The 17,778-nt window shown below is 32.0% G+C and overlaps 1 protein-coding gene across 1 annotated transcript in view; it reads right to left on the bottom strand.

The window, feature by feature from the left end:
• Positions 1 to 292: 292 nt before the first annotated feature.
• The window catches only part of LOC122503117 (ATP-dependent DNA helicase PIF1-like), a 72,471-nt gene continuing 54,985 nt past the window's right edge, over positions 293 to 17,778 (bottom strand). The window contains exon 4 of the mRNA XM_043613547.1: positions 293 to 2,086. Coding sequence (XP_043469482.1) covers positions 431 to 1,450 — 1,020 coding nt within the window. The 5' untranslated portion in view covers positions 1,451 to 2,086 and the 3' untranslated portion in view covers positions 293 to 430. The remainder of the gene's footprint in view (positions 2,087 to 17,778) is intronic.

Raw genomic sequence — 17,778 nt, 5'->3', positions numbered from 1 at the left:
TTTTTCTTTAAAGTACTTCTTATTATGAGTATTTTCCAAAAAAAATTATCTTAATCGGTTAACAAGAAAAAAAGTTATGTGCCTTTTTTGAAAAACCGACCAAAATTTTGAGTAAGAGGTAACTCAAAAAATTTTGAAAATTTTGAAAAAACTTTTATACACTTTTATTCCATGTATAAAAAAGAACAAATTCTGAAAGTATTTTCAATATTGCTAAAATCATCGAAAATTCTTATGATCACTTGGCGTGGAATTGCTCCTTTCACTCGTGAAATTTTGCTTTGCTTTACGTTTTCTTCTAAATGTTTTCTGTTTCACGCTATCTTGGGTCTGCACCCTCCTGAGTTGTATTTTCTAGTGAAAGAACATATTAAATTTTTATTAATACAGTGTCTGAAAATAATAAAAATTATATAAAAAATGTTAATATCTAAGTGTAAATTTCTTTATAAACATAATTTTTTACAATATTACTTTCTCGTTGATTTCCTAAATATATTTTTAAAAAATCCCAAGATCGTACACGCGACATAGCAACATAAAGTTGTCCATGAGATGTTTTCACATCTCGTCTTAAATCTATTCCAATTTTATCAAACGTTTGCCCTTGTGATTTGTTAATTGTCATTGCAAAAGCTAATTTTATTGGGAATTGTCTTCGACTAAACTGAAAAGGATAACGATCGTCACTGTACAATGTTATTATATTGATAAACACTATTTGTCCTATTTTATCGCCAGTTAATATTTTGCACTTCAGTAAATGATTTCCTAATTCTAACACTTGTAATCTTGTCCCATTACATAAACCTTTATTAATTAACATGATAACAGAATTTTCTCGTAATCGTAATTCATGAGGAGGTAAACATGGAGTATTTAGTTTCTCTAAGTATTCTGGTAAAAGAGCCTCGCCCATTTCGACATTATCACAGTTTTTAGTGCTATTGACGCTGGTATAAATTTTTTCAGTTTCAGGATTCAATAATTCAACGACAGCTTTGTTAAAATCATCAACATCAACATTTCTGGCTGATAATATTGCCATTTTCGATAACTTTTCAAATTGTTTTTGCCTAATTACTTCCCCATAGATATCCTCTACAATGTCTGTATTCCGTGGTGCTATGCAACTTTCTGGTAAATGTAAATTGTCATCATTATCGTTATCAGTTCCATTTCCAACTGACAATAAAAATTTAGCAAATTCAACTTCGTGAGGCAAAGTACGCATATTAGCGGTCAGAGAAAATTGATAAAATACAGACCAAATGGAACTGAATTTAATGCAAAGATCAACTAATTCACTACGAGTAACATTTATTTTGACAGGCAGTAATTGCTTAAAGTCGACCCCAAGTATCATTATTTTATTTCCAAATGGTCTGTTGTCATTTGTAATATCCCGCAAATTGCGATTAACTAATTCTAAAACGTGTCTTGGAGCCATCGGCGCTTCGTCCCAAATAAATACTTCAATTCTTCTTAAATAATCCGCCTCTTTGGACTGTACTTTAATAGTCTGTGAGGAATCACTATATATTGCAATTGGTAATTTAAATGTTTAATGAACTGTTTTACCATATGGAAGTAATGTTGCCGCAATTCCAGTAAATGCCATAGTACACATTTTTCTTCCTTGACTTTTTAAAATATGATATAAGGTTGTATAAATAAATGTTTTCCCTGATCCACTAGGTCCGTGGATAAAGAAACATCGATCATTGTTACTATCTTGATCGTTAACTGTATTTAAAATTCTATCAACAACTTCTTTTTGCTTTTCATTAAGTTATAGATACTGTTGTGTGCCAGATACGCCAAACTGGCACAGATGACGTGCAAAATATATGTAGAAGAAAATTTGACACAACCTGTACATCTGACGTGCCGAAACTTTTTCCGTGTAGAACTCACATACTGTAAGCTTTTTGTATTTTTATTACGTATTGTAACATAAGACTCTGGTATTTCACCTTTTGCTGTGGTTGAAAAAATGGCTGCAACTTCATTAACCTTTTGAAAATTAAAGCGTCTTTTATCTTGTTCTTTCTTTACCCTGCCGGAAGAATGGACTGAAAAAGTACTGAAATAATAATTATTTGTTTTATTGTTAACTTATATATTTATATCATTAATAATTAATTTATTTTTTTTATTTTTTTTTGTTATTAGCACATTTATTTATTTATTTTTGTTGGTATGTTAATTTATTTTATTGTTACTTTATTTATTAGTAATTAAGTTATTTTATTTGTAATTTTTTTATTTTATTGTTAACTTGTCCATTTATTTTATTGTTATTTTAATTTTTTCTTAAGATTCTAATTTATTATATTTCTTTTTTGTTATATTTTTTTTATTTTTTATTTCTATTTAGTTTTGTTGACTTATTTATTTTTATTTTATTTATTGATTGACTATGTTTTATTTTTGTTAACTATTTTCTGTTTATTTCTATATATTCATTTAATGATTTTGTTCTATTTATATGTTTATTATATTGTGTTTTTTTGTATATTCATTTAATAATTTTATTTTCAGAAGTTTCCTAAGTCAAGCGAGTTCCCACCATTGCCGAAGAAGCCATAAGTCTGTTAAGTGCTGCTTCTTCATCGTCTGTTTTCCTTTTCCAGATAAATAACATTTTTAATCTCTCGTTTAATTACAAAATTTTTGTTCTTTCATTTAATAACTTTAATTTTTTAAATAGTAATAAATATATATTTGTTTATTTACTCTCCCTGCAATAAGCAGGGTTCGAGACTCCCAGATACATTTACAAGTCAACTTATTCTATATGTACAAAATTTCTTAACCTATAACGTCGCTCCTATTCCACATCAACAACTTAACCAACACGCAACTTAACCTATTCTCATCACACTCATCCACTCAAAATTCGCCAGTGCCAGGGCTTCCGTTTCCAGTTCCCTTTGTCCATACTGACTGATTCCATATTAACGCCCCACCCCTTTAAATCCTTAACCTCCATCTTCATTTCTCCCCATTCACCCGATCATCTATTCCAACCTCAAGCACTCGTCCATTACATTCTCTCACGCACCATTTTACCCCATCCACCCACACACATTCCCTACCCATTCTTACTTCTCTTCCATTCCTTCTTTCGATCCACGCCTTCTCTCCCAGTAACCATCTTATTCTTCTTTCCCTCCACGTTCTATCCTCATCTATTCTCTCAACACATCCTTTCAACCTTCCTTTCATCCTCATAACCTCCTCTTTCTCCTCCTCACTTCCCAGTTCTACTAACCACATCCTCGGAATTCCATTCGCATCCATACTCATCGCTTTCATCTGCCTAATATTAATTTTCACCCCTATCCTTTCAGCCAGTCCCCCCACCTCTCTTTTTCCTTCACTTAAACCTGCAGTCATACCCCTAATCATTATATTTCTTTTTCTTTTATCCTTTTCCATCCATTCCACTCTTCTTTCCAGCTCATTCACCTTTTGTTCATAATATACACTTTCACTCTCCTCACTACACATTTTCACCCCCTTTTTTAACATAACCTCCATTTTCTTATCCTCATCCTTCTTCTCTAATATAAATTTCTCCAAATCATCCACTCTTTCTCTCATACCTTCCAACTCACTCGCCCACCTTTTCCACTTTTCCTGCATCCTTTCCATTTCCTCATCTAATTCATCAATCTCTTTACCCCTCTCATCACCTAATTCACATACCGTTTCAAAATTCTTCCTCACTCTCACAAAACGCTCTTCCATTGCCTCATTCAACATTTCCACTAACTCCATCAAGTCCATACAGTCTTCACACGTCATCACCTTTCCATTCTTCCCAATCCCTCTTTTAAATATTCGCGCCTTTTTCTCACTCTCTCGCACACTACCTGAATCAAATTCAGCCATTCCAGAAATCTACCTTATCCTTCAATATTTCCCACTGTCTCTCTCTCTTTTCTCTCACTTCAAGCAACCTAACCTCACAACATTCACTTCTCTTTTTTACCTTTTTTATCACTCACACTTACCCACTCGCACACATACACTCTTTTTACTTTCACCACCACTATTTCCTTTGTTATCTCAAACACTACACTACCCACCCTTCAATAAAATACTCAAAATTTTGCCAAAAACTCTTAACCCTTTACAAACGCGTGCACAACTCAACGGTACCGGAAACGGAAGCCTTAAATAGTAATAAATATTTTTATTTGTAACGATAGCATTTAAAATCTAACGTAAGAAATGATATTTCGTATAGACAGTATATCTATATATACTACAGCACGTTTAGCCTGCTAGTCGCGAAGAGAGTAGCCACCGCGCACACACCGCGCGTCGCGGCAACGTCACGCTCCCCACCGCAAGACTTACCTGGATATCGACCAGACCTCTATATACCTTGCTTGCAGTAACAATTTCCTCAGTTCGCCGTCGAACTGACTCGGGGCTTGCTCCGAGATAAACCGACAGCAACTCACTCTTACACTCTCCTTAACCCTTTTACCTTTTGCAAAGGGCAGGTGAAATGTGGAGGCTACCGCTACCACTAGCTCTGTGTAATAATTCCTAGAAGGAGATGTACCAAGGGGCACGGGGGCAACCGTGACCAGGGTAACACCCTTTGCTCTCTTATTCACACACACACACACGTAGTTGTACCATCCTCGTCAAGTTGAGGAGCAACTCTCTCGACGAAGATGACGCACCAGGTGAATTCTCCACACCAAGGGGCCACTTGGTGGAGATGCAACCTGAGCCATCACATTACTCGCACTAGCTTCGGGCAGGACATGAATATCGAACGTAATTTCGAATTTCGATATCCCGTTTCCGGTTTAAGTCATTTAACCGTCCTGTGTGCACAATCCCGTTTTCGTCCCTAACGTTGTCTAGGGGGTAATTTCTAGAAACCACCCCTTGCGAGTATAAGCGTCAGAACAATCATTATTTAATTAAATCTAGTTAAGTGTAAGCTCGTTAGTAAAATTAAGTAACGTAATGTAATGTAAAACTCGGAAATTAAGCAATAAGTGAAACGTTCAATAGTGTAACGGTAAACTAAGTAAAATCACTAGAGTTAATAGTTATTGTATCGTTAATTATTACTCGTTAATCTCGAAGGTTAACTAGCGAGCTAAATTTTACTATTTAAAGTTCTACGATCATTCTGTTTTCTAAATTTATACTATTTTGTTATTTTGTATTTTTGTTATTTTATTTGTTACTAAAATATACTTTCTTACGAAGGTTTAATTAATGCCTTATTAATGACTACACCTTATTCTAAATCATGGTATAAAACGGTCCTAAAGATAAATATTGTTTTGATAAATTGATAGAATTTAACTAAACTAAGAACCCGGACTCCATCCGGCGAGCAAATCCTTTTGGCAAATTTTAAGATCATTACATATTTATTTAAAAGAATTTTTTTATTAAAAAAATCAAAACTATTTAAAAAACTGTAACTTATTTTTTTATACAATTCATAATATTATAATCTTTTAGAAAAAAAGCATGAGCGATAATAGATATAAAATAGGCATTTAAGTAAAAAAGACTGCCCTACTTTTGTAAGTTAATTATAAAGCAAATAAATATTAAGAATTCCACAGGAAATAAATTAGTTGTGTGTCCCTATCGATTTTTCTCTTTAATAATAAAAACAAATAAATTTTGAATATATTACGTTTATAAGTTTATACATTCAATTGGAAGAAAACTGTTAAATTCAAAAACTTAGAGAAAAATCGACTGAAACCGAAAACTAATGTATTTTCTGGGGGCTTCTTTATTTTCATAATATTATTATACAATTTTCCAAAGATTTAAATATTAAGATTTGACTATAAAAAATATTATTATAAGTTATATTTATTACCAAATATGTATTTGTTTTTATGAACTTTATATTAAAAAAAAATTAAAAGGCGAGAATCTGCTACTCAGGAGCTGCTGCTCACTCTCCGAGAGTAGATTCTCGCCTTTTTAAGGCGAGCCCTGAAACACGAGCTCTAATTTCGGCCTTGAAAGCATTTAGTAGTTCTGCCTATAATTTTTTCAGTTATATGTCATAAAATTAAATGCATTATTTTTTTGTCTTAGTCGATTTTATTGTAAAAGAAATGAATTTTGAGTTTGTACATTCAGTTTAAAAAACTGTCGAATGAAAAAAATTGTACGAAAATCTTCTGTCTGAGAACTAAAAGTAATGTATTTCCTGGAAGTTCTATATTTTTATTTTTAAAATTATGACATAAATTTTTTTCCAAAGAAATAAGTAATACGAATATAATGTTGGTTTTTCAAAATTCAAAATGGCGGATCCAATATGGCCGATGACTTTTTTTTAAATTGGTCCAATTTACCTGAAATTTGATACTCGGGGGTTGTCGGGGTCGCTGATTACGAATATGATGCCGGTCTTTTAAAATTCAAAATGGCAGATCCAATATGGCACACATTTTTTTTTTAAATTTTAGATTCGCTTAAAAATTATCACTCGGGGATTTTCGAGCTCGCTGATAACGAATCCGATGTCAGTTTTTAAAAATTAAAAATGTCGGATCCAATATAGCGGACATTTAAAAAAAATTGGATTCGCTTGAAACTTGTCACTCTTGTTCTGCTTTTATAATAAAAACAAAATTTTTTAAAAAAATGTCCGCCATATTGGATCTGACATTTTGAAAAACAGACATCGGATTCGTCATCAGCAGAGATGTTAACTATTTCAAATAAATCTATTTCAATTGCAAAATGCAAAATGCAAAATGCCTATTTTCATTTTACATTTTAAATGCATTTGCCGAAAACCATTTTGCATTTTGATTTGAAATGGGTTTTTTCATTATTTTGTATTTGAAAATGCAAAATACTAGAAAATTTTTTTTATATTGTAGCAATTTTTTCTTTTAAGGAGATTTTTCAGCTGATTCATTTTCTTTTAAATTTTACCCAACTTTATGAGAAAATATTCATTTCTTCATACTAAAAACGGAAATTTTTAGGTTCAAAGTTTCAATATTTACGTAGGATTTCACATTAAGCATTCGAAAATAAGATATTTTATTTAATTGCTGACAAAGTTTTCTTACAATTTTTTCAAAAAAGTAGTTTATTGTATAAAGTCAAAATAATAGAATAATATATAAAACAGTTTCATAAGGAATACAATCTTATTTTATGAAAAAGTCAAAAAGTTACGTAAAAATAAAGTTCATTTAAAAAAAGCATTTTCTTTTGTAAAACCATTTTGAAAATGCGTATTTTCTATTTTGCATTTTAAATAACTTTTTAAAAACTATTTTATATTTTATATTTGAAATACTTTTTGTGACACCATTTAGTATTTAGCATTTTAAATAGGTTTTGAGACCCATTTTTAACATCTCTGGTTATCGGCGACCCCGAAAACCCCCAAGTGATAATTTTCAAGCGAATTAATTTTTTTTTAAAATGTCCGCCATATTGGATCCGCCATTTTAAATTTTGAAAAACCGACATCAGATTTGTAATCAGCGACCCCAAAAACCCTTGAGTAACAAATTTCAGGTAATTTGGATTAATTTTTTAAAAGCCGTCCGCCATATTGGATGCGCTATTTTGAATTTTGAAAAACCGACATCAGATTTGTTATCAGCGACCCCGAAAACCCCTGAGTAACAAGTTTCAGACAAATTAGACAATTTTTTATTTCTAGCATTCTAGGCACATTTAGTGTTTTTCAGCCGGCAGTTAAGGGGTTAAAAATTGTTATTTGGGAATTTTCGAAGTCACTGATTTAAAAATTTCTCCGCTTATTATTAACCGACAATCTAAATTAAAAAACTAAACGTTGGTGATCAGGGACTACAACAACCTTCGTGTAACAAGTTTGGTGACAATCTAAAAAATTTTTACATTTGTCATCTGACATATTGGATCCGCCATTTTGAATTTTTAAAAACTAACATCAGATTCGTTATCAGCGATCCCAAAAACCCCCGAGTGACAAGTTTCAGGTAAAACTAGACAATATTTAAAAAATCTTCCGTCATGTTGGATCCGCTATTTTGAATTTTTAAAAACTAACATCAGATTCGTAATCAGCGACCCCAAAAACCCCCGAGTGAACATTTTCAATCGAATCCGATTAAATAAAACAAATGTCCACCATATTGGATCCGCCATTAAAAATTTTTGAAAACTTATGTCATATTCGTAATCAGCGACCTCAAAAACCCCCGAGTAACAATTTTGAGTCGATTATAAAATGTTTAAAAACTTCGTGATTTTAACAATAAATTTATGAATTTTTTTAAACAATAAGGATTTTTTCAACATGATCTAGGTTACATATTTTTAAAGCTCTATTCTTCCTGACGAGAACGCACTAAATTTGACTCAAAAATATTAATTTTCCTCAAAGATATTGAGGTTCTTATAGATGGGACGTATACGTCCTACCGCCTCTCAAAGGGTTAAGGTAAGCAAGATTCCTGTATTAGATTATAATACAGGCCTACAAATTTCAGACCCAGAAACGGGATAGGTCATTTCCGATGTAATTTGTCACCCTGAATCCAAAAGTGAAAGCGAAATTGCTCTATCACGTCAGGATTCTGAGATATTCTAACCTAAAAGAGTAAAAAAGGCCATTTTTGGCAACATTCGATTCTCAATAAAATTTACAACAAATTTTTTTTATCATTGGACAAATTTTAAAAGAAAGTACAATTATTCACCTTTCAAAATATTTTACACTTGATCAGATCTGAGTTTTTTCACTAAGGTACAACAATTTAAAGTTTAGGTTACACGACCTAAAAACTGAAAAAAGAAAGAAAAGAATAATTGGAAAGTACTTTAAGTTAAGCATCTAATTCTTAATATTTTGGGATCGCTGATTAGAAAACCGATGTCGGATTTTCGAAATTCGAAATGGCGGATCCAATATGGCGGCTGTAAAAATAAAAAATTGATCGGATTCGCTTGAAACTTTTCACTCGGGGGTTTTTGAGGTCGCTAATTACGAATCCGATGTCAGATTTTCAAAATTCAAAATAGCGGATGTAATATGGCGACATATTTTTAAAAAATTTAACGGATTCGCTTGAAACTCTTCACTCGGGTGTTTTTGAGGTCGCTTATTACGAATCTGATGTCACATTTTAGAAATTTAAAATTATTGTGGTTCTAATATGGTATTATATGTTAGTAAAATCGAAAAACGTGAAATTCGAAGTCTTGAGTACTTGAAAAAAAGATTTTCGCACCTATAGCACGGTGGGTTTGAATTAAGTTTAACCCAAAGATGCTTGCGTATCAAAATTTCTTTCTGATTTCTTTTCTAGGATGGCCCCTGATAATTTTGAGCCCAAAAAGAAAAAAATCGCTTGGGCCGTTTTTAAAAAAACTCATTTTTTTGATTTTTTGAAAATATTAATTAACTTTTTCTCTAAGAAAGTAAATAATAGTAAGGTTATTATAGGTTTTTAATCAATTCAATTAACATAAGTAAACGGTCCCTAGGTGCTGAATATATGCATCAACTAAAACCCTGTAAAAAATCTAAAAACAGTTAAAAAAACCCCCGAAAAAATCAAAGTTTCAGTTTTTGTGAAATAACTTGCTTCCAGTAAATTTAAAAATACTACTACTTATAGGTAAATTAAAGTGAACATAATTTTGAGAACATCCAAAAAAAGTAGAGATTTCTATCTTAATTAGAACTAAAAAACCGAACCAAAGAACCCTCTGTGAAACGCTATAGTCTCGGTTTTTTCTTTGATCAAGATATATCAAACGGGAGGTTTGACGCCGAGGCTATGTTTGTGCATTTGTGATGGCTATCCAAATGTACATTCATGACTTGACGTCAATAAACCGGTTGTACTCGGGATATGGGTTTTCTGCAGTTTTTCTCTCCCCTGGCCAAATGTCCAGGCGAATGCGAGTACTCCTAACCTAAGTCGGCTGCAGCCGCAAAAGTAGGGATCCCAAAGAGAAAAGTTTAGTAGTGATGTTGAGGAGATTGTAAAGGCCCGAAAGGGCATACAATGAAATCATACTTTATTAATTAATCATTGGCATTTAACTCGTTGCCTGTTTCCGACCCACTGGTGGGTCGTGAAAAAGTTTGGCCATAACTGTTTCCGACCCATCCGTGGGTCGTGTTCATTTTCACTCAAAATAAATATAATTTGTATATAAATTGATAAATATTTTTCTTTATATCAATATTATAAGACATTATAAGGGTCATTATTGATATTTTTTACAATAATTGAATAATTAGTTATAATTTAAATATATTATACTATTTGAAAAAGTATCAGATTCCGCTGGGCATTTTGGGACAATCATGTTGTATTTTCCTCAAACAGTTAAAGGATTAAAATTAAAAAAAGCGGATAGATGCCTGGCTCGGTGGGCGGACCAAGGGTACTTGGTTCGCGCCCATTAGCCTGGGATTTTTCCGGCACGTGAGATAATCTAAGCGAGAGGTTTGACGTCGAGGTATAATGATGTGCACTGTCGATTATTGTCCAGTACACACCGTTAGAACTCGGCTGTCGATAAACCGGTTGTACTCAAGAGAGGTTTTCTACAGTTTCCCTCTTCTCTGGCGAGAAAACCCATTGACGGGTTGTCCAGGCAAATGCGAGTACTCCTAACCTCAAAAAGTCGTTTTGTAGAAAAGCAAAACTCGTTGGTATATAAGTGTGTGTTCTGACAGTTGGCCTAGCTTCAAGTCATGTAAGAAGGAAAAAAAGGATATTATTTTGAAATGAGAATCTTATTACAAGAGTCATATGTGTCATTTGTGATTTTCATAATAATGTAAAAAAAGTTAATAATGTCGAAAACACACAAAAACGCATAATGTAAATAAGCAACAAATTTGCTTGTTGTGCTTTGGTAAAACAAAGAGAATGTTTCCGGTGATTAGACAAGGTAAACTGGAAATTATGGTAACAAAATTTTCATTATGCATTTTTGCGTGAGTTTTTGACATTACTAATTTTTTTTACATTATTATGAAAATCACAAATGACACATATGACGCTTGTAATAAGATTCTCATTTCAAAATAATATTGATATTCTCTTTTCTTAAATTTTCAGTGATAGTGATTAATTAATACAACATCGTTATACCAAAGATATTAAAACTGTAACGTTATTGAAATAAAAAGAAAATAATTTATTGTGATAAATTTTTTATACTTTAATGGTCATAACTTCGACAGTTTTAAAGATAAATCTTTAAATTTTTGCAATTTACAGATATTTGCATAAGCTTTAATTTTTGTGAGAATCTTTACCAAGTTAAAATGCAATGGAAGGGAGTAATTTTTAAAAAACCAACTTTCTAACGAGCTTTTTATAGATTTTTTACAGCGTTTTAGTTGATGCGTATATATTCAACATCTAAGGACCGTTTCTTAATGTTAATTTAAGAAATTTAAATCTATAATAAAAACATACTATTATTTACTTTCTTAGAGAAAAAGTTAATTGGTACTTTCAAAAAATCAAAAAATGACTTTTTCAAACACGGCCCAAGCGATTTTTTCATTTTGGGGTTTAAATTATCAGGAAACATCCTAGAAAAGAAATCAGAAAGACATTTTGATACGCAAGCATCTTTGGGTTGAACTTCATTCAAACCCACCGTGATAGATATCGAAATTGAGAAAAGATGTATTTACAGGTCCAGATACAAACAAAGGAGTGATTCTGTATTATATTCTAAAAACGAAACCAACTATACGAAGATCCTTTGAAGAAAAATGTTTAAAGGTTTATAAAGAAAATTAAACTTTTAATTATTTTTACTAAAAGAGAGTATAAATTATGCCCTAAATGTTCGAATTTTACGTTTTTCGATTTTACTAACATACAATACCATACTAGATCCGCAATTTTAAATTTCGAAAATGTGACATCAGATTCGTAATAAGCGACCTCAAAAACACCCGATTAAAGAGTTACAAGCAAATCCGTTAAATTTTTTAAAAATATGTCGCCATATTACATCCACCATTTTGAATTTCGAAAATCTGACATCAGATTCGTAATTAGCGACCTCAAAAACCCCCGAGTAAAAAGTTTCAAGCGAATCCGATCAATTTTTTATTTTGACAGCCGCCATATTGGATCCGCCATTTTGAATTTCGAAAATCCGACATCGGTTTTCTAATCAGCGATCCCAAAATATTAAGATTCAGATGCTTAAGTTAAAGTACTTTCCAATTATTCTTTTCTTCCTTTTTTCAGTTTTTAGGTCGTGTAACCGAAACTTTAAATTGTTGTACCTTAGTGAAAAAACTCGGATCGGATCGGGTGTAGAATATTTTAAAAGGTGAATAATTGTACTTTCTTTTAAAATTTGTTCCAATGATAAAAAAAATTTGTTGTAAATTTTATTGAGAATCTAATGCTGCCAAAAATGGCCTTTTTTTACTCTTTTAGGTTAGAATATCTTAGAATCCTGACGTGATAGAGCAATTTCGCTTCCAGTTTTGGATTCAGGGTGACAAATTACATCGGAAATGAAAGTTTTCAAAATGAAGGTCACCGTCGTCAATTTGTCTGAATCTATTACTTATTCTAATTATTAATTAGAGTCTACGTTGCTGGAAAAAGAAGAAAGGAATATTAGTGAAATTGATTGCTTAAACTTATGTAAAGATCTTTAAAATCGAAGTCTTGCTGAAGAAGGTAAGTGGTTTCGAGTATGCAAGTTTTTACTAAAAGGCTATTTTGATTCAGTAATAAAGCAACCATACCATTTTTAACCCCTTCAGTGTGCAGCTAAAATATAACAAAATGGTCCCAAAATGTGTAAGACCTTCTTGTGAATAAATTTTCATGACACTATGTACTAAGGGGTTTTTGGGGTCGCTGATTACGATTCCGGTGTTAATTTTCAAAAATTCAAAATGGCGGATCCAATATGGCGGACACGATATTAAAAAATTCATTGGATTCGCTTAAAATTCGTTACTCGGAGGTTTTCGTGGTCGCTGATTACGAATCTGACATTAGTTTTTTAAAATTCAAAATGTCAAATCCAAAATGGCGAACACGATTTTGAAAAATTCATTGGATTCGCTTAAAATTCGTTACTCGGGGGTTTTCGTGTTCGCTGATTACGAATCTGGCATTAGTTTTTTAAAATTCAAAATGGCGGATCCAAAATGGCAGACACAATTTTGAAAAATTCATTAGATTCGCTTAAAATTTGTTACTCGGGGGTTTTCGTGGTCGCTAATTACGCATCTGTTATTAGTTTTTCAAAGTTTAAATAGTAAGAATTTTTAAAAGAATTTATCCACTTTAGAAATTTTTCAAAATTTTTGGCGGAAATTTTGTATGAAAAATTATTTATTTTAAAAATATGACTTCAGAATCGTGATCAGCGACCCCAAAAACCCCTGAGTAAGAATTTTGAAAAGAATTTATCTACTTTAAAAGATTTACAAAATTTTTGGCGGCCATTTTGAATGAAAAATTATTTATTTTGAAAATCTGCTTTAGAATCGTGATCAGCGACCCCAAAAACCCCCGAGTAAGAATTTTTAAAAAAATGTATCTACTTTTAAAATTTTTCAAAATTTTTAGCGGCCATTTTGGATGAAAAATTATGTATTTTGAAAATATGACTTCAGAATCGTGATCAGCGACCCCAAAAACCCCCGAGTAAGAATTTTTAAAAGAATTTATCTACTTTTGAAATTTTTCAAAATTTTTGGCGGCCATTTTGGATAAAAAATTATTTATTTTGAAAATCTGACTTCAGAATCGTGATCAGCGACCTTAAAAACCTCCGGGTAAGAATTTTTGCGAATATACGTTAAGATGTTTTCTTGTTCGGGCCATGACGTGTATACACGTCATCCACTGTTTGGGCCAGTTTTTTTCATGACGTGTATACACGTCATCCACAGTCAAGAGGTTAATGTAAAATTTACTCCTCTTTCAGATCTTGCAGTTGAAATTTATTTATACCAGATTGTTAAAAAGTTATTAACAATTTTTTCCAAAAAAACACGATTTTTCGAGAAAAAAATGTCATTTCAGACGTATTTTCACCTGCAAAAAGTTGGTGGATACCCTCAAAATCTCAAAATATCGCGTCCACGGACGCTTAGCTACAAAACCTTGAAGCGACCAATTTTTTTTAAATGGCGGACGCTAATATAGCGGTTAAAACTAAAAAAATGACTCTCATATGAAACATAGTGCTCCAACTTTTTCAAGCCATTGAAATCGCCTAAAACTCGTTACTCAGGGGTTATTGGGGTCGCTGATTACGAATATGATGTCAGTTTTCAAAAATTCAATATGGCTGATCCTATATGGCAGACGAGTTTTGTAAAAATTAATTGGATTCACCTGAAACTCTCTACTCGGAGGTTCTTGGGGACTCTGATTACGAATATGATGTCAGTTTTTAAAAATTCAAAATAGCTGATCCAATATGGCGGATCAATATTGTAAAAAAAAATTATTCGCCAGAAAATTTCAACTCGGGGGTTCTTGGGGTTGCTGATTACAAATATGATGTTAGTTCTCAAAAATTCAAAATGGCGTATCAGTTTTGAAAAAAAAATTTGGATTTACCTAAAACTCTCTACTCGGAGGTTTTTTGGAGGCGGTTATTATGAATATGATGTCAGTTCTTAAAAATTTAACCCTTAAAGCGCACCCTGGGTGTGCGTCTCTCAAATAATAGCTTTTTACTCATAATATTTTGTTTAAATTAGTAAAAATTGAACATGTATCGCTATTGGAAGGTACATTTTGTACTTAACAGTATGTTCCGTGAGTGACATTTTTCTCCCAAGTGTCTTTGTGTATTTGATAACTTTATGAAGTTGACGGCAAAAAATTTCTATGTGGCTGATGCCCAGTTATCGGTTTAAAGTAATTTCAGTAGTCTAAGAAATTTTTTTTGTAGTTATTAAGATTATAAAAATCATTATGAAACCTATTTTTCTTCAAAATAGATGTACTGAGCTACATAAGATAATTTTTATAAAAGATAATATCCTATTCCAGCTTAGAGAAAACACACAGTACAGCCCCTGGGTGTCGCACACCCATTGTGAGGTTTAAGGCTGGATTCCTACACAGAGAGAAAAAACAAAGCTTTTCCCTGTGACTTCAATTCATGACTTTTTCAGGTAGCAGTTTTAAAATTCAAGTTCAGAGTTTTTGAGGTCGCTGATTTGGAAACTGACATTATATTCAGAATCAGCGGTCCCAAAAAACCACCAAGAAGAGTTTCAGGTGAATCAAATTAATTTTTACAAAACTTATCCGCCATATTATATACTACATTTTGAATTTTTGAAAAGTGACATCTTATTCGTAATTAGCGACCCCAAGAACCCCCGAGTAGAGAGTTTGAGGTGAATCCAATTAATTTTTACAAAACTCGTCCGCCATATTGGATCCGCCATTTTGTATTTTTGAAAACTGACATCATATTCGTAATCAGCAACCCCAAGAACCCCCGAGATACGAATTACAGGCGATTTCAGTGACTTGAAAAAGTTAGAGCACTATGTTTCATATGAGAGTCATTTTTTTAGTTTTAGCCGACATATTAGCGTCCGTCATTTTGAAAAAAAAATTGGTCGGTTCAGGGTTTTGTAGCTGAGGGTTTATGGACGCGATATTTTGAGCTTTTAAGAGTATCCACCTACTTTTTTCAGGTGAAAATACGTATGAAATGAAATTTTTTTCTCGAAAAATCGTGTTTTTTGGAAAAAATTGTTTATAACTTTTTAACAATCTGGTATAAACAAATTTTAACTGCAGAATCTGAAAAAGGAGTAAATTTTACATTAAAAATGGTATATGCTAATTTTTTTATATGCATTTTAATAAAAAACGAGGTCCTCAAAGTCAGTTGAAATTTTTCGTCCGTCTGGTCCTTAATGGGTTAACAGATCTAATAGACGAATGTCGTGAATGTTAAATTCAGCAAAATTAAAAACTCTAGATAGAGAAGTTTAGAAAATATAAGAGAATTTCAAATGTTATTTAGAGGATCTGGTCAAAACGAAATTATAGAAAACCAACAAGCTTCCATTGACGATGATGCCACAAGAATATTAATGTCTCGTACTGAAAATATTACAGAGGAAGATACTCTTTTATACAGACAGTAAAAATTGGGGGATAAAAATGTATTGTCAGATAAAAGCAAAAAGGATGAAATAGATCAATATTTAAAAGTATTAGAAAATGTTTAGAAGTATAACTTTCTTACAAACTAACAGAAAATAAAAAGATTTTAATATCAGCTCAATTTTGGTCAGATTATTGGACAAGTACTTCCAAATTAAAAATTGTCTGGACTAATAAATTTATTGATCGTGTTGCTAAAGTGTTTACTAAATGTAACACAGGCCTCGAACCACCTTCGACACTGAAAATTACGTACTTTAGGGACCAAAAAATGAAAAGTTAGGGACCAATTTAGGGACCAAATTTTTTTGCTTTTTTTATTTAAAGTGCAACTTTTAAATTTCACATTGCGATAATATAGTTATAAACAACGCCATAAATTTTAATTAACATATTTTTTGGTCTAAATTTTATTTTTAACTTACATTAACATTTTAAATGTAAAAATTACTTATTTTATAAAACATAAACATTTATAAGGATTAGAAATTTGGTTTAAATGCTTAAATAAAATAAAATATTCTTTTAAATTTACTTTACAATAAGCAAGAAGAACAAAACGATAAACGAAATTATTTTTTGAAGAACTCTGTAATCAGTTTGTTTTTCTTTTTCGAAATTTCTTTCTGTACCATGTCTGCTTCCTTTCTTTGGTTATCTGCTTCTTTTCTTGCTTGCTTCACTTTATCCAATAAAGTTTTGGCAACTTCCACTTCTACGAGATTCTTTCTCTCTATCGCGGTCTTTAGTTTTCTGCTTGCTTCTTCAAAAAGTTTATTTTCTATTTTCCTCTTTGAGTCTTCATTTTTTTTTAACTCCTTTACCTTATTTTCATGTGAAGTAATTTTATCTTTTTCAGTTGTCATTCTTTTCATTTTTTCTTCCTTTTCTGCTTCCTTCGCTGCATTTTCTTTCTTTTTTTGAATGACCTCTTCTTTTCTTTTCCTTTCTTCTTCAAGGTATCGCTTGTAATTAGTAGAGGCATTTCTCGCAAGACCTAAGAGCTTCTTACTAGTTGAGACCAACTCTGGTTTATTCGAATATTTTTTCAAACCGCTTTTTACAGTCATTGCTGCGTTCAAAGTACGTTCACTCATTGCCCCTTTGTCTTCGGTGAGATATTTGGCTGAATAAGAAAAGCCCCTTTCGACTTCAGCGTTCCCATGTGACAAACTTAAAACTGCTTTTACAACACGCGTGACTGACGGGTATTTTAATTCACCAAGAGGCGTTTTCAACTGAAAAAACTGCGACCAATATTTATCAAGGCGGACATCAGCGAGCTTATCTTTTTCATCTTGCAGAAGTCTCCATTCATCTCGCAGCAAATTAGTATTAATATTCATTAGAAGCACTCGTGCCAGTTTCACTATCTTCTCAATACTAGATGATGACTTTCGCTGCTTTGGTTGCAAACACTGGCAGTATCTAACGAAATCACTGTTTATTGCACTTTTTTGCAGCATGTACTTACAGGCATTTACGAGATGTTTCTGGGCCCGAATTCTGAAATCCAACTGAATCGTTTCATCCAACTGAAAATAAAAAAGAAATTATTGCAGTTTTTATATTAAATACAATAAATTGTAAT

The sequence above is a fragment of the Leptopilina heterotoma genome, unplaced genomic scaffold (genome assembly GCF_015476425.1).
Source record: "Leptopilina heterotoma isolate Lh14 unplaced genomic scaffold, ASM1547642v1 Lhet_245, whole genome shotgun sequence".
NCBI classification, from domain to species: Eukaryota; Metazoa; Arthropoda; class Insecta; order Hymenoptera; family Figitidae; genus Leptopilina; species Leptopilina heterotoma.
The sequence above is the reverse complement of the archived record's forward strand: the minus strand, read 5'-3'. Positions and strand labels throughout refer to the sequence as shown.